Source organism: Terrapene carolina, unplaced genomic scaffold (genome assembly GCF_002925995.2).
Source record: "Terrapene carolina triunguis isolate 2854851 unplaced genomic scaffold, T_m_triunguis-2.0 Scaffold231, whole genome shotgun sequence".
Lineage (NCBI taxonomy): Eukaryota > Metazoa > Chordata > Testudines > Emydidae > Terrapene > Terrapene triunguis.
The window spans coordinates 1,539,178-1,565,421 of NW_020664582.1; the positions used below are offsets into that span (position 1 = coordinate 1,539,178).

The window sequence follows — 26,244 nt, forward strand, 5'->3', positions numbered from 1 at the left end:
CTGCACCGTTGGCTTTGGGCCAGACCGAGCGAGCTCTGTTTGTGCTGCCTCTGCCCAGGGGAGGGGCTCTTCCCCGGAGACGCGCCCTCCCCACCATCGGCGAAATAAGGCATCGCCCTGGTGCAGAGGCACTTGGCTGTCTGGGTCCCTAGCAATTTGCATCAAGCTAGGGCTGTCGCCGCCTGCCCCTCCCATGTGGGGTGTCCAGCAGTCACCCCCAGCAAGGGGGCCTGGAGATTTCAGTGCCCAGCACGGCAGGATGAGCTGTCTGTACCCATGGCTCCTAGGTGCCCTGTCACACAGGATGTTTTGGACACGCATGTAAGTGGTGTTTTTAAACACCTCCCCCCGTACAGCACCGACAGCTGAGATCCGACGCGTCCGTTACTAGACCTAACGCTAACAAGCGCCGGAGCCTGCTGTTTCCGCAGTTCACAGCCCCATTGTCCACGAGGAAGGGTGAGCATTGCTCTTGGCAGCCGCACGCCCCTCACCGGGGCTAGCGCCGTACCCAGATATTCCTGGGATAGGCCCCCCCCATGTGAGTTGCAAATTGGGGGCCTGGGGCCCTTCTATCCATGGTGCTCGCATGGTCCCCTCACATTGGTGTCTGAGCACCCCAGGCGCTAACGTATTTATCTTCATAACACCCCCCCAGAGGCAGGGGAGTTGTTCAGAGGGGGAACTGAGGCACAGAGAGACCAAGTGACTTACCCAAGGTCACATGGGCAGTCTGTGGCAGAGCCTCACAAGTCCCAGGCAAACACCTTAACTACTGGGTTGAGCTTCCTTGCCTAGGGCCTGCACTCTCCTTGTGCTGCCACAATGTGGTGCTCTGGAGGCAGAAGTGGGCGAAAGCTGCCTGGGGCAGCCAGCGGCACCCTGAGGCCTGGCAGGAACAGAGCAAGGTGCCAGCATTAGCACAGCTTGGCATTGGCACGCCAGGGCCTCTCCAGGAAGCTACAGGCCTCGGGGGTTACCAGGCACAAAGGGATGAGGGCGCTGGGAGTGAAAACTCCCCAGCGGTCGGGCCAGTTTATCCCTGTCACTTGGCCTGGATGATTAAACCCTGGCCTTGTTTTCCTTTGCTACGGATGGCGAGGGTGCCCCGGGCTGCCGGCTCCGGCATTTAGGGGGTGTTTCTACCTTGTCTCCTAGCTCGCACGAGTTCTTAATCCTGAGTTAAGGCCTCTCTGCGGGCACAGGCCGTTTCTCCAGCCGCTGCTCATGGGCTGTGGTCTCCGGTGGGCTCCCTGCTGGCTTTGCCAACTGGTCGATAGCGCTTGGCTTGCCGTGTGCGTGCGCGGGAGAGGGAGGAGATGGGTCTGTTATTTTCTGCTCACTTGCTTTGCTTCTGTCAGAGCAGGCAGAGCCCTTGGGGAGGAAGCTGTCCATCCTCTCCTCCTTTGTTCTCACAGCTCCCGTCGGCTTTGTGCCACGGAGCAGGTTACTGCCCAACCAGCAGGGCTCCCCCCTGTCCCCCCCAGCCCAGGGTCCCAGAGCAAGCCTGCTCCGGCTGTGCCCCGTCCCACTCTCTGCCCACCCCGGAATGCCTCCCGAGTGGGGAGTCTGTGCTCAGGGTCTGGCCCCTTTACTTTAACACGGGCCCAACCCTGGAAGTCCTTATTTAGGCCACACACCCTCCATGAAGTCACTGGGAGTGGGGGACAGCGGAGGGAGGGCGTGTGCAGCCTGGCCCTTATCCGGAGCCTGCAGTGTGCAGGGGGGTGGGGAGGGGTATGGAGCTGGTCCCCTAGCCCAGTCTGGGTGGAAGCTGGGCACTGCCCGCCCCCCCAGGAGAGCCAGGCACTCCCACCCCAGGAGAGCCAGACCCTGCCCCTCCCCACCCCAGGAGAGCCAGGTCCTGCCCCCAAGGGGTAGGGGGAGCTGGCAGAGTTAATACCCAACGGTGGCTCTGTCCTGGCCCATGCTGGCAGTGGAGATGTACTGCCCCACAGGCGCTGTAACAATGTGCGTGCTTTCCCCACCCTGCTCTCCCCCCTTAACCTCTGGGGATAGGGAGGGCGTGGGGTCCCCATGGGCCGATCCGTCCTTGGCAGCTCGGCTGAGCCCGCCAGCCAGGGGGGCAGGGCGATGCCCTGGCGCAGGGAGGGGGCTCCGGACACAGGGTGCGGTGAGCTGAAGGCCCGGGGAGGAGAGTGCGGGAGGGGAGGAAGCACGGCGTGGAGGCATCGTCAGCGGAGTGCCACCTCAGGGCGACGGCGTCCCTGACTCTCCAGCTCTCTCTCCGCCCCAGGTATTCTGAAGAGGAGATCCGGCAGAAAGTGGGGACCTTCCGGCAAATGCTGATGGAGAAGGAGGGAGTGCTCACCAGGGAGGACCAGCACGGGCGCCAGATGTGAGTATGGAAGAGTCACTCAGCCGGGCCCGGGTGGGGGGTGCAGGGGGAAGGGTTGAATTCTCGCCTCACCCTGTCCTCGCTTCATGATCTCTTGTCACGCCAATTTCCCCCCCTCTTGGGAGCGGATCAGGATCCACTGACGCAGGGCAGTTCTCCTTCCCTTCTCTCCCCTCCCAGTAAATACGACGGCGAGCTGCGTTCGTTTCCCCATCACGTTGCATAGGCTGACGGTGGAGGAAATGAACGGGTCTGAGATTGTTACCTGGTGTTTTCAGAACCCCCAGCAGGGGCAACTTAACGATTTCACTCCAGGCGATGTCAATGGGAACACAGCAATTCCGTCTGATAAGATTCATGCAAGTCAGCGTGCTCTTGTCCAACATTGCAGTTTATTAGATTTAAGCACACACAGATATGAGCGATAGGTTTAGAACATCCCAGATATTTACCCAACATCTGGAATGGTAGTGAGTAATTAACAGCAGGTTTGCAGTGGCCAGTTGCTCACCCGCTGGGGAGAAAAGGTGTCAGGAAAAATGTCTCTCAAGATGGCTTCAGAGAACTGCTTCGAAGTACGCTCTATTCGCTTACTTTTTATAACTAACTTTTACAAAGCACATAGGTCATAATGGCCCCTCAAATCCAAGGCAGCAAGATCCCAGAGGCCTGGCTGGCCTCCAGACTGCGTGGAGCCCGGCTTTCTAAACTCGGCTTCGATTCTGTGGTCTGGCCAAGCAACCCCCAAAGAGTTCCCAACTCTCCTGGGAAATCTCACTGCATGCGATACCTCTGCGGGTTACTCAGCTAAATAATGGTGCACAGGGAGGATGAGCAGTGGTGATCTCCCTTCACTGCAGCACAGGTGAGAAATATATAAAGCGGGGCCCTCTGTGTCCTTATGCCTGTGGAGAACACCTCGCTTTTTTATCGCACTGTTCATCAGCAGAAGGCATCAGTGTCATCACTCCTATTTTACAGATGGGGAAACTGAGGCACAGGGAGGGACGTGACTTGTCCCAGGTCAGCCAGTGGCACAACCAGGAAGAGAACCCAAGTCCCTTGAGTCTCAGCTCTGTGAAGAGTCCCGGGGTTTCCCAGCTTAGGCAGTTCCAAGCTTCTGGCCACTTCCTGCCATTCCAGAAAATCTCTCCTCTGCTCTTCTCCTGTCAGTCACTTTCTTTTCTGCATCGGGGAGGCCATGGACCGGTGGGGTGCAGCTGTCTGTCAGCCCTTGAAATTAATTGCTGGTGTAGTGGGCCAGATCTGGGTAAATCTGGAGTAACTCCATTGACTTCAGCAGAGCCTGATATCAGTCACTGCTGTGTCAATCGATTACACTACCCGCCTTGGCCCCATTTTGCTAGGCACTGCACTGAATTTGCTGTAATTAGGGGTAGGTCAGTTTAAATCCAGAGTTGCCCCCCCACTCATTTTTCACTTCGCATCTTGTGTAAATCCAAAGTAACTTCACTGGCTGCACTGAGGCATGTGAACACACTGACTTCAGTTACACTGCTCCACATTGGGAGTGACTCCTCCGAAGTCAGAATCTGGCCTCGGATAACTCCCATCCTGTGTATGTGTGGGTCTCTCTGGAATGGAACAAAGGGGTTTCCACTCTCAAATCGTTCAGGTGAGTGGCACAGCTTGTGCTGCAAAGACCCCGATTCTTAGGTTCTGATTTCTTTCCCCCTTTCCTCTCCCTCCTCCCCCGGCGCAGCTCCAGGAATATCCCTGTCAGCGCTTGGTTCTGCCCCAGCTTGATCGTGATTTATCTGTGAAATGCTTAATGGCACAGCGAGCGCAGTTGGCAAGCCACACATCATCTATCAGCCTGGAAAGCAGGTCACTCCGGGACAGGAATAGATCCTGTAGGTTCACTGAATATTAATGCTTCATTAGGCTCAGGAAATCAGGGCAGGGAGAAAGAACTGCAGCACTGGGGGGGTGGGGCTGGGGCAGAAACTTCTGCAACCACATGCCGGCCGAAAAGCACAGCTGGGTACGGCTCAAAGGGTCCCCGGGTTTCAGCGTCAGAGAGCATCGCAAAGCCCTGCTGAGATCTGCTCCCTTGCTTGGTCGCTCACTCAAGTGGCTGGTGGAAGGACTCAGCTGGCAAATCCAGCTGCAGTCAGCAAGATGTCTTCCCCAAGGGAGGGCTTCCCGAACGAGGGAGCAAAATAAGACCCCCAGGAGCGGAAAGTGAATTGAAAAACACTCCCCAGCTCGGAGATCATCCCAGCCCTCTGGTCCCTGGGCCTCCATCTCCACCCTCTAAGATTAACCCCTTGCTCACTGGGACCTTGGCAGCATTCATGCTTTGCAGGCGTACCTGCAATTTTGCAGAACTGGAGTCTGGAGGGGGCCAACTGGCTTACATGGGCATTGCTCTGTGGTTGATGCCAGGTTACACCTGCTGAGGTTTTGGGCTCCTCCTCCTGACACCTCTGCAGTGTGCGTCGGCGGTGGGGTGACCAGTCGAACTATTTGCAGACTTTGCAATGTCACGGGGAGTCCCAAGGGGGGAGAAGGGCTGCGAGACTTGTGCGGCACATTGGACAGGAAATGGAGATGTCTGACACCTGGTCGGCATTCTATAAATTCTGCCAGTTACTGCACTGCTCCCCCCGAGCTCACCCGCCCAGACATGGATCTTCGTTTTAGGCCGTAAAGCAGGAGCGGGGGTAAGTGCAGGCTAGCATCTAAGTAACAAAAAAGCAATCTTGTGTAGCACGCTTCAGCTGCTGTCAAGGTAGCAAGAGTCTGGAAACTTAGTCCAGGATTAGAAAATGGGCTTGGGAAGGAATTCAAGTGTCGATGTCGCTCTCAGGTTATGCTGGGCGGAGGGGGCGGTAGACTCACATAGAAGAAATCCCAGCTGATGACTGTAGTAGTGGAGGGGGCGGTCGACTCACATAGAAGAAACCCCAGCTGATGACTGTAGTAGCGCCGAAGAGTCCCACTCTTGGCCCAGGACCCCGTTGTGCTAGGTGCTGTACAAACACAGAACAGAGATGGTCCTGGGCGTAAGTGAGGTTGATATTATTAATGTTCTTGTTGATTTGTACGTCAGCAGTGCCTAGGGGCCCTGGTCCTAGACCCCATTGTGCTGAGTGCAGTACAGACACATCACAAAATGACAATCTCTGCTCCAAGATTCTTACAAGCTAAGAATAAGAACATAAGAATGGCCACATTGGGTCAGACCAAAGGTCCATCTAGCCCAGTAATCTGTCTTCCAACAGTGGCCAGTGCCAGGTGCATCAGTGGAAATGAACAGAACAGGTGATCCATCCCCTGTGGTCCATTCCCAGCTTCTGGCAAACAGAGGCTAGGGACACCATCCCTGCCCATCCTGGCTAATAGCCATTGATGGACCTATCCTCCATGAACTTATCTAGTTCTTTTTTTGAACGCTGTTATGGTCTTGGCCTTCACAACATCCTCTGGCAAGGAGTTCCACAGGTTCACTGTGGGTTGTGTGAAGAAATACTCCCTTTTGTTTGTTTTAAACCTGCTGCCTGTTAATTTCATTTGATGACCCCTAGTTCTTATGCAATGAGAAGGAGTAAATAACACTTCCTTATGTACTTTCTCCACATTAGTCATTATTTTGTAGACCTCTATCATATCCCCCCTTAGCCATCTCTTTTCCAAGCTGAAAAGTCCCAGTCTTATTAATCTCTCCTCATATGGAAGCTGATCCAGACCCCTAATAATTTTTGTTGCCCTTGGAAAAAAATTCCAATATATCTTTTTTTGATATGGAGCGACTAGACCTGCACGCAGTATTCAAGATGTGGGCGTACCGTGGATTTATATATAGGCAATATGATATTTTTTGTCTTATCTTATCCTTAATGATTCCCAACATTCTGTTCGCTTTTTTGACTGACGCTGCACATTGAGCGGATGTTTTCAGAGAACTATCCACAATGACTCCCAGATCTTTCTCTTGAGGGGTAACAGCTAATTTAGACCCCATCATTTTATATGTGTAGTTGGGATTATGTTTTCCAATGTGCATGACTTTGCATTTATCAATATTGAATTTCATCTGCCGTTTTGTTGCCCAGTCACGCAATTTTGTGAGATCCCTTTGTAACTTTTCGCAGTCTGCTTTGGATTTAACTATCTTAAGTAGTTTTGTATCATCTGAAAATTTTGCCACCTCACTGTTTACCCCTTTTTCCAGATCATTTATGAATATGTTGAATAGGACTGGTCCCAGTACGGACCCTGGGGGACACCACTATTTACCATTCTCCAATCTGAAAACTGACCATTTATTCCTACCCTTTGTTTCCCATCTTTTAACCAGTTACTGATCCATGAGATGACCTTCCGTTTTATCCCATGACAGCTTACTTTGCTTACGAACCTTTGGTGAGGCACTTTGACAAAGGCTTTCTGAAACTCTAAGTACATTGTGTCCACTGGATCCCCCTTGTTGACCCCCCTCAAAGAATTCTAGTAGATTGGTGAGGCGTGATTTCCCTTTACAAAAATCATGTTGACTCTTCCCCAACAAATCGTGTTCATCTAGTAGTAGTAGTTCAATATAGTAGTTTTCCCCTGCGGAGGTGTCTACGTGCTGATGAATTTCCATGCATTACCCCTGGGGACAGAGGGGAATTGCTGAGCTGGGATGAGGGTTCTTCTACACTGCCTTGCTAACAATCCTTACTACTTCAGGGGCACATTTCCTCTCCGAAGTACTTTCCAAGCATTGAGCCCAATCTTGGTTCAGCCATTTCCGAGTACAAGGTTAGGGAAACATACATTGTTTTGCCCGTGGTAAAAGATCCTCGTGACCTTTGTTAGAAGCTCTAGCACCCACCAGGCTTTGGAGCAGAGACTTGAAATGTGGCAGGGGGCAGTTTTTGTCCCGGGGCTGTGCCTTTTGTTGTCCCTGTGAAAATCTCCCCAAATTAGGCCAAGCTATAAGCCTCTGAAAAATTACAGCTTGCGCAAAGTCAGAGGAGCCTTGCAAGAGCCCAGGCTAATTCTCAAATGTTCCATCCACACTGAGCAGGCCCCAGCCCAGAGCTGACGTGACCGGAGCAGGTCATTCCCTCAGTAATGCTGTCCCAAAGTGGGCACCTAAAATGAATGGATACTTTGGACCTGAACCTCTGTGTGCCTCAGTTTCCCATGTGTGAAATGGAAATCATACCACCCCCTCATCCCGCAGAGGTGTCGTGAGGATATATTAATGGCTGTGAAGCACTCGGACACAATAGAAATCCCATGAAGAAAACAGTTTTGTCTTCAGATGTGGGGTTTGGATAGTAAGAAGCAGCTAAGGCCTGGAGCCACACAGTGGGCAATGAGAAGAAGACAAACTATTGAGTGGCCGCAGTTCAGCCCAGTCACTGAATGAGGCCGGGGTCCTGGGGCAAAAACAGTATGTGGTCATGTAATTAAAGACTGGCTCATGCTGCGTATGCACAAGGGGGTCAGATTCAGGTTGCCCAGACAACTGGAATGTTGGCATTTCCTAATTTCTGGGTGCTTGGCTTTGCAAAATTCCTGTTCTTTTAATGTCATTTTGGTGTATGTGCTATATACCAATAGCACGGAGCTCTTTGCAGCCATTCAGCGCCAAGAACCATAGAAAGCACGTCAGCATCAGCAGCGTTCTCCCCATTTTACAGATGGAGAAATTGAGGCACACGGAGATTAAAGTGGGTTATCCAAAGTCACGCAGCAGGCCAGTGCAGAGCCAGGAATAGAACCCAGGTCTTCTGCTCACTGTTCCCACTGCCTCTGAGTTCCTACTAAAAACCATCCAGGCAGCAAAAGCTGGTTCTGAACGGTTAAGCAAAGCTAAGGAGAGAAAATCTTTGGATGGGATGATTTTAGGGCCGGGACAGCCTAGCCTGGGAGCTGTTCATGGTGCTGAATGTTATCACCTGGCCAAGTCATCAAAATCCAGCATCTTGAAATGTGTCACAACCCAATCACCGAGAAACATGCCATTGGAAAAATGAGAAAAGCCTTTCTAATACCAGCCACCGTCCCTGTCTCTCTGGCTGGCAGCTGGGCGGCCTCCTGGGAGGAAGGGTAATTTGCAGTAGAAAGGAAGAGATCTGGCTTGTACTTTGAGTCCACAACACCCCGGTTTTCACTCCCTTAAAACAGGCGATTGTTCACTCGGCTCTTAATTGGGTGAAACTCCCCGAGGGGCAGAGGTTCATGTGCATGGAGAGATGCTGCCGCTTGTCATCCCCTGCTCAATGGCTGCAGAGGGGAAGGAGGCGCAAAGTGAGGCCGGTTTAGAAGAGCGTTTATCCGCCTTAATGTAAATCACATCATCAAACTACAGTGCTGTCGGAGTCCCAGGGGAAGCCTGAGCTGGGTCCTGCCAGCTCTGTTAAATGCCGTTTCCAGTTGGAAGGAGTGTGACACTAGTTATCTGATGCTTAATGAACGGCTAAGGAGCCATCTTCCAAGCACTGGAGTAGCGTCAAGGCTTCGGGCCTGGTCCGTCCCTCAGTGCTGGTCAGGAGTCAATGAAATTGCTGCAGAGTACAACTAGTGAAGGGAGGGGAGGATCTGCGTGCAGCACGTGCCCTGCAAATCCTGCCGCAGCGCCAGGCGCAGGCTCTGAGCAGAGCTGTCTGCCCCGGCCTGCTGTCTTATTGAACATGATTTACCAGCTTGACGGCCATGGTACAGCCCAGGCAGCTTCCCCACGCTGCCCTGCCAACCCCGATGACCCGGCGAGACCAACCTTAGGGATTAGATGGAGAATTCTGTCTCTGAGGCCCATTCAGCCCTAGGCCTCTTGGACAGGGGACAAATGGGACGGATGCTCGGCCACTAGGAACTGCCCTGCCCAATTTGTGTCCTGTAGACCCCCAATGAGCCATCCGAGGGGAACAATGTGGAGTCACTCCTCACCTGTTCCAGTTTCAAACTCCCCAGCTAGAGGGTCTCACCCTAACCCCTCTCATCCCCACCTTCATTTCGCTAAGAGCTGGTTCCGGCCAGTCCTTGTTTGCCGCCCCCTTCCAGTGGGGAATATGGGATCTGTGTGCAAATGGAAATGCTGGAGAACTGGAGAGTTTCGATCCAGGGCCAGATTTTGAGCCAGGCCTTAACTGAGCCTTTGTTTCCGAGCTCACCGTTTTTAGGCCACCATGATTTGCAGGCGCTTTGGGCCCCGATCCTGCAGTCTGATCTAGCCAGGCAGAGCCCCAGGGCAGCCCCTGTGAGCACTGGCCTGCGCCCCTGCAGATCATTTTGCAGGAGCGGCACTTTAGGTTAGTGTTAAGCAGCAGCATTACATTAGCTCATCTCTGGACCCTGGCGCTAGGCACTGCACAGATGTGTTAGGCGAGAGGGTCCCTGCCCTGGAGAGCGACAGTCTAAACACACATAGTGGGGGAAAGGCAGTACTATTAACCCCATTTTACAGACGAGACACTGAGGGCCAGATTTTCAAAAGCACTGTGCACCTCCCATTGTTCTCAATGGCAGCCGGCCACTTTTGAAAAACCAGCCACTTGCTTAGTTGTGTCAATCGGAGCTGCTGGGGGCTGAATTCTTTTTGAAGAGCTGGGACCAGGGAGTCAGCGGGAGAGCTGGGGATCAGAGTCCGAGCTCCTCTATGCTTGGCTAGTGCCTTGGCCACACCCCGCCCCCCACATCCTCCCTCCCTAGGGGCTAGCTTGCGACACCCTTTCTCCCCGTGAGTACGACCCTGCTCCTGGAGTAGCCCCATTGAAATCGGGGAGTTTGCAGAAGGGGTGAGTTTGAGCAAGAGTATTCAGATCTGATTCAGATGTCACCCGGTTTGCTGGTGCAGTCAGGGACTTAGTGATCAAATTCAGAGCAGAAGCCAGTGTTGATAAACCCAGCCTGGAACCTTTCCCAGCGATCCTCCAGCGAGCATCTGAGCCCAAGTCCAGCGAGCCTAAAGATGCTGAGTTTCAAACACATCACAAAGCTGCCCGTTCCTGCCCTCTGACGCTCTTCGTCTTCCTCTCTCTGGGTTGCTGGCAAACATTTTGTTTGTACTCTTTGATGTTTCACTGGTGCCTCAGCAAGACACACCCGAGTCTTTGTGCCCTTGTACGTACTTGTTCAAACCTCCTCCAGCGCCAGACGAAAGCAAAAGGTCGCTGCTTTTACCGTTTGCATGTTGAGGCAGAGGAAGGCTCGGTTCAAGTTTTCACGCTGCTCCGGGGGTAGAGAGAGGGCTGGAGAACAGAGAGATGAGAGAGAGTTAGCAGAGAGAGGAGTGTGGCAAGCGGGGGACCCGGCGATGTAGGCTACTGCCCTGGCTTTGCTGCTTCTGTTATTGGAACTAACTAGATCAAATCTAGCTCGAGTATGTCTGCACAACCTCAGATTGCAGTGTAGACGTACCCAGAGAGAGGAACTGGAGGCGGCAGGGACGGGATCCAGAGCAGCAAAACCAGAGGGGCTGGAGAAAGCAGAGAGGGGGTGAGCGAAGCTGGGAGAGCAGAGAGCCAGGTTCAGAGGGACAGGAGAGGGGGAGCTGAGAGGAGGGACTGCGAGTGCCAGGAGGCTGGGAAGAAGGGTTAGAGCAGCCGGGGAAGGCCAGAGTCTGAATGAAACATCGAGGCCCCACTGTAGCAGGCCCAAGCCAGGGACTGAGGCCGACCAGTGCCTTCCATTGAACCCAACACTCTAAGGGGGAGTTTTCCAGCTGCCATCCGGAGGGTGGGGTGATAAACTGGGAGGCCAGCTGGGCCAAGGGGCCTCTTCTCCCTCCAGCCAGCCTTCCTAGACAGGGCTACGGCTCTCCCAACTCCAGAGAGAGCAGGCACTTTCCAGCCGACAGGCCTCTGCTGGGAGCCAGGCGGCCTGTTCAGGGCTCACAGGGTCCGCAGGGATTTCTCATGCGCTTGCTGCCGCCAGAGTGCTTTGGAAAACTGGCCCTCACAAACCCTCCCGCAGTGCCCCTTCGCTGCTGGGGGTGCACTGCACCCCAAGCTCCTGGTGCAGGGGAATGCAGGGCTCTCCCTGAGTCCCACTCCCCTGGGTGGCGCTAGTCCCTTACCGTCCTGCCGGGGAGGGTCTGCCTGGCCGCGCGGGGAATTGCACTGAATCGCCTCCAGGACATGTGTGATTTTGAGGCTCCAAGTCTGTATGCGCATTCCCAGAGTGCACTTCACCAGCCGTCCTGCCCAGACTCCTTGATACCCGAAGCAGGGAGGTCAAGTGGATTCTCTGTCATGATTTGAGGACGTCAGTCACTCAGCCAGAGGTTCGGGGTCTATCACAGGAGTGGGTGGGTGAGGTTTTGTGGCCTGTGATATGCAGGTCAGACTAGATGATCATGATGGTCCCGTCTGACCTTACAGTCTATGCAGTAGTAGTGGTTAGTGCAGAGGATAGGGGGCCAGGACTCCTGGGTCCTAACCCTGATTCTCCACCTCAATTAGTGTGTGATCAGCAGCCAAGCACTCAGACCAAAGTGTTCAGATTCTGGGGTTAGGCCCCTGAAGCCATATTTAGGCATGTAAAGCTACGGTCCGATGTTCAGAGCAACCACAGTGCCCCTGGAGGAACCAGGCCCAATATCCAGCCGGCTCCCTGATGTCAGGCTCCCGAGGTTGAAAGTGGAGCTGTATTGTCCCTCTGTGTTGGTGTCTCCCCATCAGTGGGACAGCGATACTGACCAACCCTCCATGGGTGCTGCCCACTTCTTCATGGGTGTCTGCAAAGAGCTTTGAGATCCTTAAACAAAAGGTTACTGCCGACATACAAGTCACCAGGCCCCATCCTGTTGCCATTCATTGTAGCCCATGGCAAATCCCCTTGGTTTCCGTGGGAACATGGTTGCACCCATTGGTATTAAGCAGATAAACCCCTTGGTGGGAGGAGAGACACCAAGGGTTTCCCTCATGTCGTTCCTCTCATTAACCGTCTTCTCCCAGCTTCTCTGCAACAGGTAGGCCAGACCCTGCCCCATCTCGACTGGCCTCAGCCAGCAGCTTGCCTGGGTATCCCACATGGACTAGCCTCAGTTGACACTGAAACCATCTCACCTTCAAGTGGCCGTATGTGGCCTTCAGATAACCTTGTCCTACCACTCCAGGTGACCCTTTCCATTCCCAGGTAACCTACATGGCCGCTGTGAACCCTCTGCACTCACCAGTGGTGAGATCTGATACCCTGGCAATTAACTTCCACATGGCCTCCGACCCCAGGTGGACCGAAGGTGACCCTCAGTAGGTTCAAATGTCCCTCTGGTGACTCAGGTGAGCAGCTCAAAATCCTAGGTCATCTTGGGCAGCTCCTGCCAATGACCAGATAATCCTGCTGAGTGCCCAGATTGCTGTTCAGCCTTCTTTCCCCTCGGTAATCCATCCCGGCTTTCAACAGAACACGGGCTAAGCTCCTTCAGAGATAACCTGGCATAACCCTCTCCCAGTGATCTTCATTGACTTCTTCACCCCCTGCTAATCCCAGATAATCCTTCTCTGATCTATGGAGGGACCGCACAAGCCCCACGGAACTGCGAAAATCCAGGCTAACATCTCCAGCAACTCCAGATATCAACTGGGCCCCGCACAACCTCCGCTCAATCCCACTGATCCCAGCCAATGGGGTGTGACCCCATCGAACCTTTATATTGACTTTATATTGCAACCACTGTAGTGATCTCAGACAGAACCCTCAGCATCCTCAGGCTGTCTTTACGTGTTCTGATAGTTGGGGTTGCATCTCTGACCATCTTGGCTAATAGCCTTTGATGGACTTAACCTCTAGGAAGAATCTAATTCTTCTTTGAACCCAGTTATACTTTTGGCCTTCACAACATCCCCTGGCAGTGAGTTCCACAGGTTGACTGTGCGGGGTGTGAAGAGGTACTTCCTGATGTTTGTTTTAAACCTGCTACCTATTCATTTCATCACATGACCCCTAGTTCTTGTGTTATGGGAAGGGGGTAAACAACACTTCCCTATTCACGTTCTCCACACCAGTCATGATTTTATAGACCTCTGTCATATCCCCCCCTTAGCTGACTCTTTTCTGAACTGAACAGTCCCAGTGTTTTAATCTCTCCTCGTATGGAAGCTGTTCCATGCCCTTAATCCTTTTTGTTGCCCTTCTCTGTACTTTCTCCAATTCTAACTTTTTTTTTTTTTTGAGATGGGACAACCAGAACTACACACACTATACAAGGTGCGGGTGTACCATGGATTTACATAGTGGCATTATATTTTCTGTCTTATTATCGAGCCCTTTCCCAATGGTTTCTAACATTCTGTTTGCTTTTTTGACTGCCGCTGCACATTGAGCGGATGTTTTCAGAGAACTATCCACAGTGACTCCGAGATCTCTTTCCTGAGTGGTTACAGCTTATTTAGACCCATCATTTTGTATGTACAGTTGGGATTATGTTTTGCAGTGTGCATTACTTTGCATTTATTAACATTGAATTTCATCTGCCGCTTTGTCGCCCAGTCACCCAGCTGTGTGAGATTCTTTTGTAGCTCTTCGCAGTCAGCTTTGGGAAACTGAGGCAGAGAGCGATGAAGTGACTTGCCCAAGGTCATAGAGGGAATCTATGGTAGAGCGAAGTGTTGATTTCCCAATCTCCTGACTCCCAAGCCCCTGCCTTAACCAGAAGGCAGCTTTTCCTCTTGCTCGCTCACTTTGATACACCCACAGTCCTGATGGGCAAGAGAGAAAACCATGCAACCAATAATTTTCCTTCGCAGGATTCCAGAGTGGGAGGAATTTTAAGGGGACAATAACTTGCATTTATCGAGCCAGACCTCCCACTGAGTCCTCTCGGGGCTGACGTAGGTCTCACCGGTCCCTAGGCCTCGTGCTCGATCAAGTTCACCCTCTGTGATTTACAACCCCAACAGTCCTTCCATTGTAACAAAGGCCACCAGGGCCAGATTGTGACGCTCATCCAGGTGAGGCTGGCTGGTCTACGGCCTCTTGGGGCATCATATTGTTAGTTATATGTGTGGTGGGCCCCCGTCACGGACCAGGACCCCATTGTGGTGGGGGCTGCATTTTATTTATTAGGTGTATTATGGTAGCACCTAGGCACCCCCGTCACGGACCAGGGTCCCATTGAACTGGGGGCTGAATGTTGTTTATTAGGTGTATTACGGTAGCACCTAGGAGCCCTGTCACGGACCAGGGTCCCATTGAACTGGGGGCTGCGTGTTGTTTATTCGGTGTATTACGGTAGCATCTAGGACCAGGACCCCCTTGTTCTGGGTGCTGTGTTGCCCCCATCAGACCGAGCGGAAGCCCCTGCAATAGAAAGGGATGTATCTGCTCTCCCCTGAGACAGGTCGGGCTCAGATCCCATCTCAGGCTGGAACAAGCAGTCCGGGGAACTACTGCCAGTCATTGCTTTCCAAAAAGGGGCCCGGCCCTCCGGCAGGATGGGTCTCCCAACCTGTGTGGCACGGGGCTGCTGCCCACGCAGCTCTCGGTCTCTCTATCACTCGCATGAAATCCTGCCGTCTTTGGGGCTTGGTTTGCTGCTGCTGCCAGAGGAACGTATGGGCCACTGACTAATTCCAGGGTAATTAGCAGTCACATCTTAATGAAACAGAGCCTGCACCTGGGCTCAAGGAAAGTCAGCCACGGGGCATTTGTATTGCTGATGCATTTCTCCAGTGGCCTGGTCGCCAGTGATCTGCTTTGGGCTAGAGCCCCACGGGGCCACAGGACAGATGGCCCAGTGGTTAGGGCACTAGTATGGCTGGAGGAGAAGGCACCTCGAACCAGGCCTTTGGAGAGATGCCCCCCCAAGGACAGGCTAGGCACAGGCCTGGGGCGATGGTGGCGTTGGCATGGCCTGGTCTATAGTCAGTGACAAGCCTGCTCAAACTGGTTCTTCTCCCTTGCGCAGAGTGATCGAAAACCACCACATGGAGGAGTACGCCATGGAGTACCCAGCGTACGGAGAGGGCTGCCTGCTGCCATGTGACTGCCCAACCGACTGCTACCGAGACCACTGCAGCCACAGAGAGCACAGGTGAGTGGCTGGGGGGCTGGCAGGGGGGCATTTGAGAGTGCCAGATCCATGCCCGGGTCCCCCGGAGAACATGCTTACATTATTGGCACCAGCTCCACTCCAGGGCTCTTAGGAGAACAGGTCACATTCCAACACACACAGCCTTCGAGTGTTTGCAGGCGGCCAAGGGTACACCTGAGAACCAAGCACTCCTCCCAGTTCCACCTGAACTGGGATTCGGGGCCAGTAAGCACCTCTCAGCCGTGGATTCGACAAATCTACAACCTGGGAAAGACACACAGGAGGCCCGGTTTGGAAAAAGGGTCAGACTGGGACTGTGGCCACATGTGCAGGCAAACGGGGGCCTAATATGTGCGCCCAGTTGCAACAACGACCCACGCCCAGCGGGCGGCTGAATGCGTGCAGAATAGTGCCCAGCTTGTGCCACGAAGCACGGGAATTGCACGTGCCAATCAGGCATGCAATCATTTGCACGTACATTTTGTGTGTGCAGTAAGAGCTTTCCAAAGGAGGCACGTGGGCTCGCTTAATCCGACCCCCATGGGGGACCATCTAGTTTCCAGTGGCCAAGCAACAGAGCTCCCACTCCTTCCCTTGGGACCCTCCAATGCAGCTTAACACCTCCCAGGGCTGGGATGCTTTCTCTAATGTTTAGCCTAAATCTTTCTTTCCTTCCTGTGATCCCATCACTTCTAGCAATGCACACACCACCGCTCACGCCCTGAGCAGATTTCTCTCCCTCCCAGCTGTTTCCAGCTGCCACACGTTTGCTGACAGTCGTGTACCCACTTAATCAAGCCACGCAGCTTTAGCGCTTTTAATCTTCCTTCGGCAGGCAGTCCTTCCGGCCCTTTGATGGTTCCCCTTATTGCTGCTCTCTGTGGGCTCCCTCCTTCTGGTGGTTGGGTGCGAGGGGGGCAGGAAAGCCCTTTGAGATGAAAAATAAATGATCATTTCAATGCTGCCAGCCCAGTGCCAAGGCCAGACCTCTGGCTTCCTGCAGAATCTTTCTGCCAAGGCAGGTGCTGCCATGCCGATGCACACATCCACCACAAGGGGTCGCCGCACAGCCCCCTTGTAAGGACACATATAGACACACGTCAGTGGGCGTAGAAACCTGGTTCCAAAGGAACAAGCTGCCAGCCCCCAAGGAACCCGGTTAGCCTCCTTCAGCAGCAGAAGCACAAGCCCTAAGCTAAAGGGGCACGCGGCAGGCTGGGAGAGCCACTAGAGAGGGACCTGGCCCGAGCACGCCGGACCCGATCCAAAGCCCAGGGCGGTCCCGTCAGTTTCAAAGAGCTTTGGCTCAGGCCCTGCGCCAGTGCATCACACGGACAAGCTGCTCCATCAACCAGTGGGAGCAGGTTGAGCCCGGGTGCTCCCAGGCAGCATGGCTGGGTCATGGCAGCAGATGAGTTCAGAAACCAAGCCTGGCGTCTCTCCGTCTGTGGCCATGTCTGCTAACGTGAGCGTCCAGCACCTGCCGGTGCGGTGTATTGTACGCGCGCCCGTTACTCCTCTCCTAAGCAATAATCACCTGGAGGCTCGCTGCTGAGATTCTGTAATCACCTCCCCCTGCCACATTGGCTCGAGCCTGAGATCTTCAGCGTCACAGCGCTAACCTCCGTTGTTTGAGCTACAGACACAGCTCTGCTAGCAGGGAGCAGCGGTAGGTTGTTATCCTAGCGGGGCGCAGCGGTAGGTTGTTATCCTAGCGGGGCGCAGCGGTAGGTTGTTATCCTAGCAGGGAACAGCGGTAGGTTGTTATCCTAGCGGGGAGCAACAGTAGGCCGTAGTTTTAACACGTGTTAGCTGGTTATGATAAATTCTAGGCTCCCCCGTAAGGCTGACATCCTCCCGCACATGCTGAGATATAAACAGCTGCGTCTACACTAGCATTTTAACATGTGCTAGTTACTATGTCACCTTGAAAACACCTTTATCCCTAACAAAGACCTGGCCAGATATACACACTTCTTCCCCCCGACACACACTGGGGGTGAGGCACCCCCCACCGCTCTGCGCAGGGGCTGGGTCGTGGGGGGGCTCACGGTTACTGCTCCCCGCCCTGAGCCTCTCCCCTCCCCCGCAGGCTGAAGAGGAGGATGAGCAGCTCCACCTCGCCGCCACCCAAGAAGAAAAAGAAAAAGAAATCGGGTCATCGCCGGAGCCGGTGAGTCACCTACCCGCCCCGCCCCGCTGCTCTGGCCCGGTCCATGCTCCCCGCCACTGGGAGGGGGATACCTGCCTGACCCCAAGCCAAGCAGGACCCTCAGCCCTTCGCCAGCCGGTTCCCTGGGGACCCCTCACTCCCTTCCCCAGCCACCCTCTCCCTCCCCTCCCCTTCCCCTGGCTAGGGTGGGGCAGCCAGCACTGTGGGGCTGGGCCAAAGGGGCACAGGGTTCTGCCCCGGTGGAAGTGCCAGGTCTGGGCCGACAGCTGCCCCTGTAGTGCCAGAGCCAGGAACTCCTGCTCCTTCCCTATACGGCTGCAGCGCCTACCACAGTGCTCCCCCTCACCCCAGCCTGAGGTTCCCTTCTTTGACCTCATCCCTCGTGCCCTGGGCTGGCTCTCCGAGGCCCTGGGACTCCCAGGGGGCAGGGCAGCCCGGGGGTGCCGGCGTTCTCCCTGCAGTGTGACCTTGGCTTGGATATGCCCCGGCACCTGCCAGAACACCTTCTCTTCCCCCATCGATGCAGCAGCCTGCCCCTCCTCCGGCCTCCTGCCATCCCCCCAGCTCCCTGCCCTGCCGCTTCCCCCATCTCGCGCCCGAGCAGCAGGCTCGGGCCTGGCCCGCCGTGGGCCCACAATGACTATGCGGCTCACGCTGCAGCCTCAGCAGGATGCTGACCGGTCAGACTGTGGGGAGGGGAGACTCGGAGAGATGCTCCCCCTGGTACTGGCATTTAATGAGCTCCCTTATCCCTGCTTTACAGATGGGGAAACTGAGGCACAACGCAGGGGAAATGCCTTGTCTAAGGTCACGTAGGGTACGTCTACTCTGCAGTGGGAGATGTCTGCCGCACCTGGTGACCTACCCAAGCTAGCGTTGATCCAGCCAGCGCCAGTAACAATAGCAGTGAAGCCAATGCCGCCACTCGAATAAGTACCCAGGGTTACTGCTGTGGCTAGAACAAAGCGAGCTCAGGGAAATCTACACGAGCAGCGCTCAGACCTCCCACTGCAGTGTAGCCCTACCCACAGCGAGTCAGTGCCTATGAAACCCGGGAGTCCGGAGTCCCAGCCCAGCGGTTAGCCACGCCGCCTCCCCTGGAAATGACAAATGACCAGGGCTGGTTCCATGGACTGGGGGTGGTTTTATGGCTTCATTACGAGTTTCTTTGGAGTGCTTTCCACCCAGACAGGAAGCTGTTGGTGCAAAAAGCTCGCTCACTTGCTGTCTGTCCCAAGCTGGTGTGCCAGTGCTGACCCCAAGGCCCATATGAATTGGTGGCGACACTGCTGTCTGGCAGGCTCCCAGCCCCTCACAGAAATCCCAGCATTCCCAGGGCAATTGGAGGCAATATTGTCTGTCCCCCTAGAGTCTCTGGGATGGATTCCCCCCCCACCCCCCGATCCTAGGGCTAAATTGACTCCTTGTGTAAAGTAGAGGGACCACCGGGCTGCTCTAGCTTATGCTTGCTGAATCTGTCTGCTACAGTCCTGCCTCCCTCTGACCACCATGTCACGCCCCTGAGCTGCCCTGGTTTGGAGAGCCAAGGTGCTGGGGGGCTCCTCAGCAGCTGTGGGTCCCCTTTTGCACAGCTGTAGCCAAGGATCTGGCCCCCAAAGGGTGAGCGTATTTTATAATGTGCCGCCCCATGCCCTGTCCCCGCTGTTCCTCGCATTCCTCGCCCGGCACAGCCACCTCCCCCTGCCTTGGCACCGCTAATGACTGTCTGCAGAGCCTAGCCAGCAGCTTTAATGAGCCTGGCCTGGCTGGTGATTAATCAGGGACCGACTGCCTTCCTGTGCCCCAGCCCGGTACTCCCCTGCCAACCCCAACTCCTGCCTTATCCTTGTTCCTCTCCATCCACCCTCTCCCTCTGTTTGTTCAGCTCTCCCCTCCCCGTTCCCTGGGACTTTGTCCCCCCCCCCACACCACCCCCTGGGGCTTGCCTCCCGCTCCAGCAACAGGTCGACTGGGAGGGAGTCTGACACATTCCTTTTCACCACTTGGCAAGCTTTCACTTGAGAGGGAGGGCCCAGAAATGGATATGGCGTCACCACTTTAAGAGGCAAGGTGGCTCTCTGAATATGCAGAGTTAGGATAATCCGAGCCTGTCAGAAGCCAGCGCCGAGCTTTGGGGTCAATGGGAATTAGTCATCCAGCTCCCAGGCATGTTAACAGGACCCCCACAGCTAGCTCCATTGCCCTTGAGTCTTAAATTCCACCCGTCCCACCCGGAGTCAGCGTGTGACCCTGTTAGATATGAGCGTGGTTCAACTCAGGGGCATGCCAGGGGTCCCAGCTGCCACAGGGCGGCAGTGTTTCCCTGTCCTGCCAGGCGTGGCCAAGTGCCCGGTGCTGGATTGCTGGGGTCAGACAGGGCGAGGGGAGGCTGCGGCCTGGTCTACACTACGGGATTAATTCGGATTTAGCAGCGTTAATCCGAATTAACCCTTCACCCGTCCACACTACAGAGCCAGTTAATTCGAATTAAAGGGCCCTTTAAATCGATTTCTGTACTCCACCTCGACGAACGGAGTAGAGCCTAAATCGATTTTGTTAATTCGAATTAAGGTTAGTGTGGCCGCACACCACCGAATTACTGTGTTTAAGTTAATGGGGTAGTGTGGCCGCACACCACTGAATTAATGTGGTTAAAAACCGAATTAAGGTGCTTAGTGTGGCCGCGCACAATCGAATTTATACAACCTGTTTCCCAAATTCGAATTATCTAAATTCGGATTAATCCTGTAGTGTAGACATAGCCTGCCTGTAATCCCAGGCGGGGAACAAGCTGCTGTGGATCCAGAGACACTCACCGAGGCGGAGAGAGAGGCAGGATTGTTGATAGCGAGATGCTGTGACGGAGACCTGCACACACACACACACAAAACACTCACAGAGATACATACACACACATCACTGAGATTGCTACGCACAGACACACACCGTGAGGTACAACACCGACATACACACAGATCCAGAGACATGCAGAGAAGGAAAGACACTGTTATGGGGACACACACACACACACAGAGAGATGAAGATAACAGAGAGCTAGAACTATGCACAGCTCCAGGCATGCACAAACACACACACAACTGCCAGAGGGAAGGACACACACACATGCAGACATGCACACACGCACCTTACAGTAAGTCTCAAATTAGGGTGACCAACATACATCCCGTTTTGGCCGGGACAGTCCCCTTTATAAGCCCTGTCCCGGACATCCTGACTTTTTTTGGCAAAACTGGGCATTTGTCCCATTTGCCCTTGCCAGTTGCAAGTTGCTCTGATCAGTTGGCAAGAGTGCCAGCTGTTGGGGTGCGGAGGAATGTTTGGGGAGGCCAGTGGCGACACGAGGTGCTGGATGGCGGGGCTCAGGCAGTCAGCCCAGGGTGACGTGGGTCTTGGGGAGTCAGGGAGTCATGGGGCTCAGGTGGACAAACCCAGGCCAGTGTGGTGCTCGGGCAGTCGGCCCAGGGGGATGCGGGGCGCGGGGGGTCAGCCCCAGTCCTGGGTGCCATGGGGCTCGGGCGAGCAGTAATGCCAGGTGGCTTGGGACAGCCCTGTGGGAGACGGGGGGTTGTGTGTGTCCTCAGGCAAACGGTGATGTCAGACAGGCAGCTCGGACCAGCCCCGTGCGGGGTCCCGATTTTACTTTGGTAAATATGGCCACCCTGGCTCAAATGCAAACTGAGAACAGGAAATAACAGCGGAGGGGTAATTCCCTTCGCCCCTAGTTGCCAAGCACAATCAAGCACGTTCAAGGACCCTTTGTCGCTGTGGCCACTTCCATCCCCTCCTCGTCTGGGGCTGCCCGGCTCTCTCTGCCGCTGGGAGCTCTGGCTCCTCTGACGGGAGTTTGTGTGGTTTTTGTCCTGGAACGCACCCAGCCCCGTAATGTTTCCCCTCTGCAATGCCACGTCCTAACGAGGCAATTACTGTGCGTGCATGAGATAATCATCGCATGGAATTATGTCATTAGCAGACGTGCCATCAGCCAGCCGAACAAATTTCAGGGCACGTGCTGGGAGCAGGCCCGGCCCAGGGTGGGGAGACTGATGCTCAGCATCAGGGTGGTGGTAACTGAGCCGGATTCGGGCCCCGAGCCCTACAGAAAGGGCTAAGTAGAAGGTCCCCATTGGGGGCCCAGCTCCTGAATGGGTCCCGGGCTCTGGCCCTCTGCCCACTGGCAAGACGCTGCTGCCACTAACATGTGGTTTATCTGTTTCCTCCCCCAATGTCAGCAAAAAGAGGAAACCCGGATCAGAGCGCAGGTGAGTGACGCGGGAGCCTGCTTCTCCCCCTCCTCCTCGCGGGCCCCCTGAAATGTAAGGGATGGGAGGCGGCAGCAGGCTGGCCATTCTTTCCAGCACAGGGCTCTTCCCTCACTCGAAGTAAGTCCATATTCCCAGAGCTGCAAGCCATGGGTCAAACCCTCGGCTCCCTCCCCAGCTTCTGCTCGGGCCATGTCCATGTCGAACCCCCGCCGAAGTCAGGCTGTGGCCTCTTCGGCTCAGGAACAGGCGATACGTCGCGCCGAGCCAATCCCCTGCGCATCACTTTGTGCCTCCCTGAACCAGCTGGGTGGGTATCTACGGGCGTGTCTGGGTGGGACTGCGGCACATGGAGACAGACCGGAGCTAGCTTTGATCTAGCTGCCTGAGGAACAATAGCAGTGAGTCTGCAACCAGGGAAGCCTGCAGGGCGGCACTGATTGGCACCAGCTGGCGCCCGCAAGCTGACTCGAGCCAGGATTTGCAGAAGGGTGATTTCAGTGGACGCGCCAGCGCTGAGGGCTTTGGCGAATCCGATTCCAGCTGGTGTATTAAGGTTCCGTAGCCTGGACGCTCTTTGGGGCAGGGGCTCTCAGTTCAGTCTGTGTTTGCACAGCGCCTACGATTAGCATAAATCATAATACTAATTAGGAATCTTTGGCCCATGGGCTTTGTGACCCGTTTCCTGTTAGATCCTGCAGGGACCACAAGGTGGCGCTGAGATGCAACAGAAGTGTTTTTAGAGGTGGCCGGAACGTTTAAAAAAACATTTCAATCACATTTTTAAACAGAATTTCAATCAAAAGACCCCCCAGGAAAATCCTTTCCCCCATTTTTCAGACCCTCTTTAATGCTCTTGACTATTTTTGCTGGCTGAGACTTTCTGAGCCACCCAGTGGATTTGAACACCCTGTTATAATTCGGTGTCCAAACCCCTTTGGCCGCTTGGAGGGATCTCAGCCTTTCTCTCTGAAACCTCCCTGCGTCGGGCTGGGTGTCCGCCGGCTCATGGGGATACGGCGCTGGCTGTTCGGGAGGGTTCAGGCCCATGCCGGGTATCCGGGAGGAGGGGGCCGTGTTCTCAGACACTGGTCCTAGCAAACTCTGCGGCCCTCAGGAGGCCCCGGCCCGGGGCAGGAAGGTCCCACCCCACCCACCACTCAAAGGCACCCGTGTTTGCTTTCCAGCTGCGACAGCTCCTCGCCCCTCCGGAAGGAGAAGAAAAAGAAGAATGGGAAGAAACACAGACGAGACAGGTACTGGGCCGGGGGAACCGCGATCCTTCCCCTCGCTGCTCCGTCCTTCTCCACCCTCCTTCCCCGGCTCGCTCCCTCCTGGGCTGGGCTGGGCCACGCAGCAAAAAGGGTTAATCCGTCCGTGGCTTGGGGGGAAGGGCCAAAGCTCCCCTGGGTGTAATTCGATTGACTCACACCAGGCTCTGGCCCTACAGCTGCCGGTATTGCACTGCGGATCTCCGGGGCCGTGAATAATGCAGGGCAAGCAGCCGATCCTGCTTACAAAGCAGCCGTCTGGGCTAAGGCCCTTAAACCTGAACTCAGCGCTCCCTCCTCCCCCTGTCCAGTAATGAAGTCATCCCCCCCGGGATAGGAGGGCAGCGGGATGTTATAAATGACCAGTGCAGAGCAGCCTGTATTTCACAAAGCAATTAGGACATCGCTGGGGAATCCGATGCAGCGGGCAGAGGCTCCCGGCAGCACCCGCGCCTGCAGCAGGCCCTGGGCTGGGGGCGGGGGGAGTTTGGAAGGGCTAGGGGCCGCCCAGGTGCAAATTACCTCTTGGCAGGAAGCGGGTGGCGTCCTGCGCCCTGAAGGAGAGGTAGGGCTGGGCTCTAACCAATATGGCGGGGCTGCTTAGCTGAGGCTGCAGCCCCCCGGCCGGTCGTCGGCAGTGGGGATCCACCCTGGGACCTCTGGATCCTGAAGCAGGAGCCATAGCGGGCCCATCAACCTCTCTCCATGGCCCGGCCACCCCTACAGGCGGGCAGAGCGCCACACTCTGTCACGCTGGATCCTGTCCCCCGGCTCTCCGCTCGCGCTGCCTGGCGTCTCCTCGTGGGGGCTAAGGCCCAGACGCCGCCGTGGCGGAAGGAGCGGCTGGCTGCATGGCCAGGGAACGGGTGACACCGAGTCCCTCCTATTCTGCCAGTGAAATCCCAACCTCGCTGAGCCTCTGTCTCCCCTTGAACCTGGGCTTCAGCCTGGACCTCGTTTCACCTCCCTGGGCTCGGCCCTGGTGGACAGAGAGCACCGGGTGCTAATCCCAAGGGCCAACCAAGGAGCGGCATCGGTAGGGTCCAGCTGGAGAGCCCCGTGCCCTCCTTAGATCAATCATGTAGGGTCACCCCCACCCCAGAGACCACACAGGTCGCTGTCCTTTAGATTACACACCCGCCCTTCTGGTTCCGGTGTCCCTCTGCCACTAGCATCCCAAGAGGTACAGCACAACCTGGGTGACATCAGAGGTGGCTCAGCCAATCCTTCTCCGGCCTGCCGGGCAGCTGACTGGTTCCTTTGCACGCTGCCATCTTATTGGGTCAAAGGACTCCAAAGTTTGAATAAATGATCATTAATAAATCTTTGATCCCCCCACCCCCGCTCTTTTCGGGCTAACACACCCCAGGCAGGTGTGATCCAAACAGCACCTCACTCGTCCCAGCTGGACCAGAACCAGAGAAGATGGCCAGGCTGGCTTAGGGCTTCTAGCATACAGGCGTTACTGTAATATGCAGCCGTACTTGGGTATTACTACCGTACGTTGAGTGTTCGGCCATCGGCAGCCGTACGCTGGTGTTACTGGGGGACGTTACACTCGTGTGTTACCGTAGCAAGCAGACAGACTTGAGCATTACTGTTATAAGGAGCCTTGAGCTGCGAGCCCATCAGCTCTCAGAAAGTAACCGGGGCAGGGCTGGCTCAACCCTCCAGGCAAGTCCCAGCCGGTACTGGTGGCACAATGTCTCTGAATCAGCACGGAGCCGATGGCCTGGCATGGTGCCGGGGGCGCTGCACTGGTGAAGGTGGCTTCTTTGGGCCCGGATGTAAAATCCAGGTCCTGGCCAGTTGTGGTTCGTGGAGATCCCATGTTTTGCATGAGTCGGGGCGTTCGCCCCGGGGTCCTGCCTCAGACCCGGGGCAGGTCATTCTATTCTGAACTAAATCCTCCCCGCCCCAAGCCCCATTTCAAATGGACACAGGATTCTTCTGCCTCCCCTGTTCCAAGCTGCTGTGTCATGGGCTGTTTAAACCGCTGCTGCCTCCCACCCAGATTCAGCTGCAAGTGGTTTGCGGGTGAAATGATTTCACCAGAGAGCTGGCTGAAAAACATGGAAATACATTTGTCTGCGGTAGATAACTAGGTGGGCATATCTGGGGCTGGAGGGCTGGGTAGGCAGGCATGTATGGGGACGGTGGATAGAGGGTTTTTAGGGGGGTACGTAGATGCACCACTGAAATATAAGGGCATTGTCCCTCCGCCCAGAGCTCCCTGGCTACCAGTTTCCCTTCCCTCGGGGTGTCTGACCCCCTCAGGGCGCATCTCAACCCCTCTGCTTTGTTTCTCTCGTCCCTGTCGTCCCTCAGGTCTGAGTCTGGATCCCGGAAGAAGAGAAGACACAGGTGAGAGCGAACGGTGCAAGAGCCTCACCCCCTAGCTTGGCCCACCCCACCCGCTGGTGCCCCCGCGGCACCTTCTCCTCCCTCCTGGCCTTTGCCGTCCCAGTGACCGTTCAGGGGTGGCCTGGGTCGGGCAGGGTCGTGTGCCCGTGGGCTGTCTGACTGTGTCCACACCAAGTGGGTGCGGGAGCAGGGCCAGGCCCATTTGCACCCATCCAGGCAGCAGGATTCCCCCTGAGAGCCAGGAGCAAAGGGGGCTCGGGGTGGAGCTGCCAGACGGTAACGCCCCATCTTCACTTCGCCGCCAGCACCGACCTCCTCCCCTGCTCCATCAGAGGCCACCGGTAAGACGCTTGCAAAGAGTCACTTCCAGGTTGGTCCCGTGCGTACCGGCTGGGCCCCAGGGGGGCTGCATTCCAGCCTGGCAGCTCCCAACAGATCCCAGCCTCCTGTGCATTCGGCAAGGCCGGGCTGCTGCGAATGGGCTACATCTGCTCCTCAGCGTGCAGACGTAACGGACTCTCTCCACTGGAACAGGCCCTGGGAGCCACCAGGCCACTTGTCTAGCCAGCCCGGTGCCCTTCGGATAGCCGGCCCCATGCTTCAGAGGAAGGCAAAGAAATCCACTGTCATGCCTCTGATGTGCCTCCCTGACCCCTACGCTAATTAGAGAGACACGGTCGGGGAGGGGGATTTTTGATTGGTCCAGCTTCTGTTGGGGAGAGAGACAAGCCTTCCAGCTTACACAGTGGGGGGAATCCAGATCCAGGATCCCTCCCCCTGCCCCCCAGCAGCACCCCCAGATC

The 26,244-nt window shown here is 55.4% G+C and overlaps 1 protein-coding gene across 1 annotated transcript in view; it reads left to right on the forward strand.

Moving 5' to 3' along the window:
- Positions 1-26,244, forward strand: part of SRRM3 (serine/arginine repetitive matrix 3) — a 76,676-nt gene that overhangs the window by 21,132 nt on the left and 29,300 nt on the right. The window contains exons 2-7 of the mRNA XM_026656421.1: positions 2,258-2,359; positions 15,228-15,353; positions 17,446-17,526; positions 21,777-21,806; positions 22,994-23,062; positions 25,406-25,441. Coding sequence (XP_026512206.1) covers positions 2,258-2,359; positions 15,228-15,353; positions 17,446-17,526; positions 21,777-21,806; positions 22,994-23,062; positions 25,406-25,441 — 444 coding nt within the window. The remainder of the gene's footprint in view (positions 1-2,257; positions 2,360-15,227; positions 15,354-17,445; positions 17,527-21,776; positions 21,807-22,993; positions 23,063-25,405; positions 25,442-26,244) is intronic.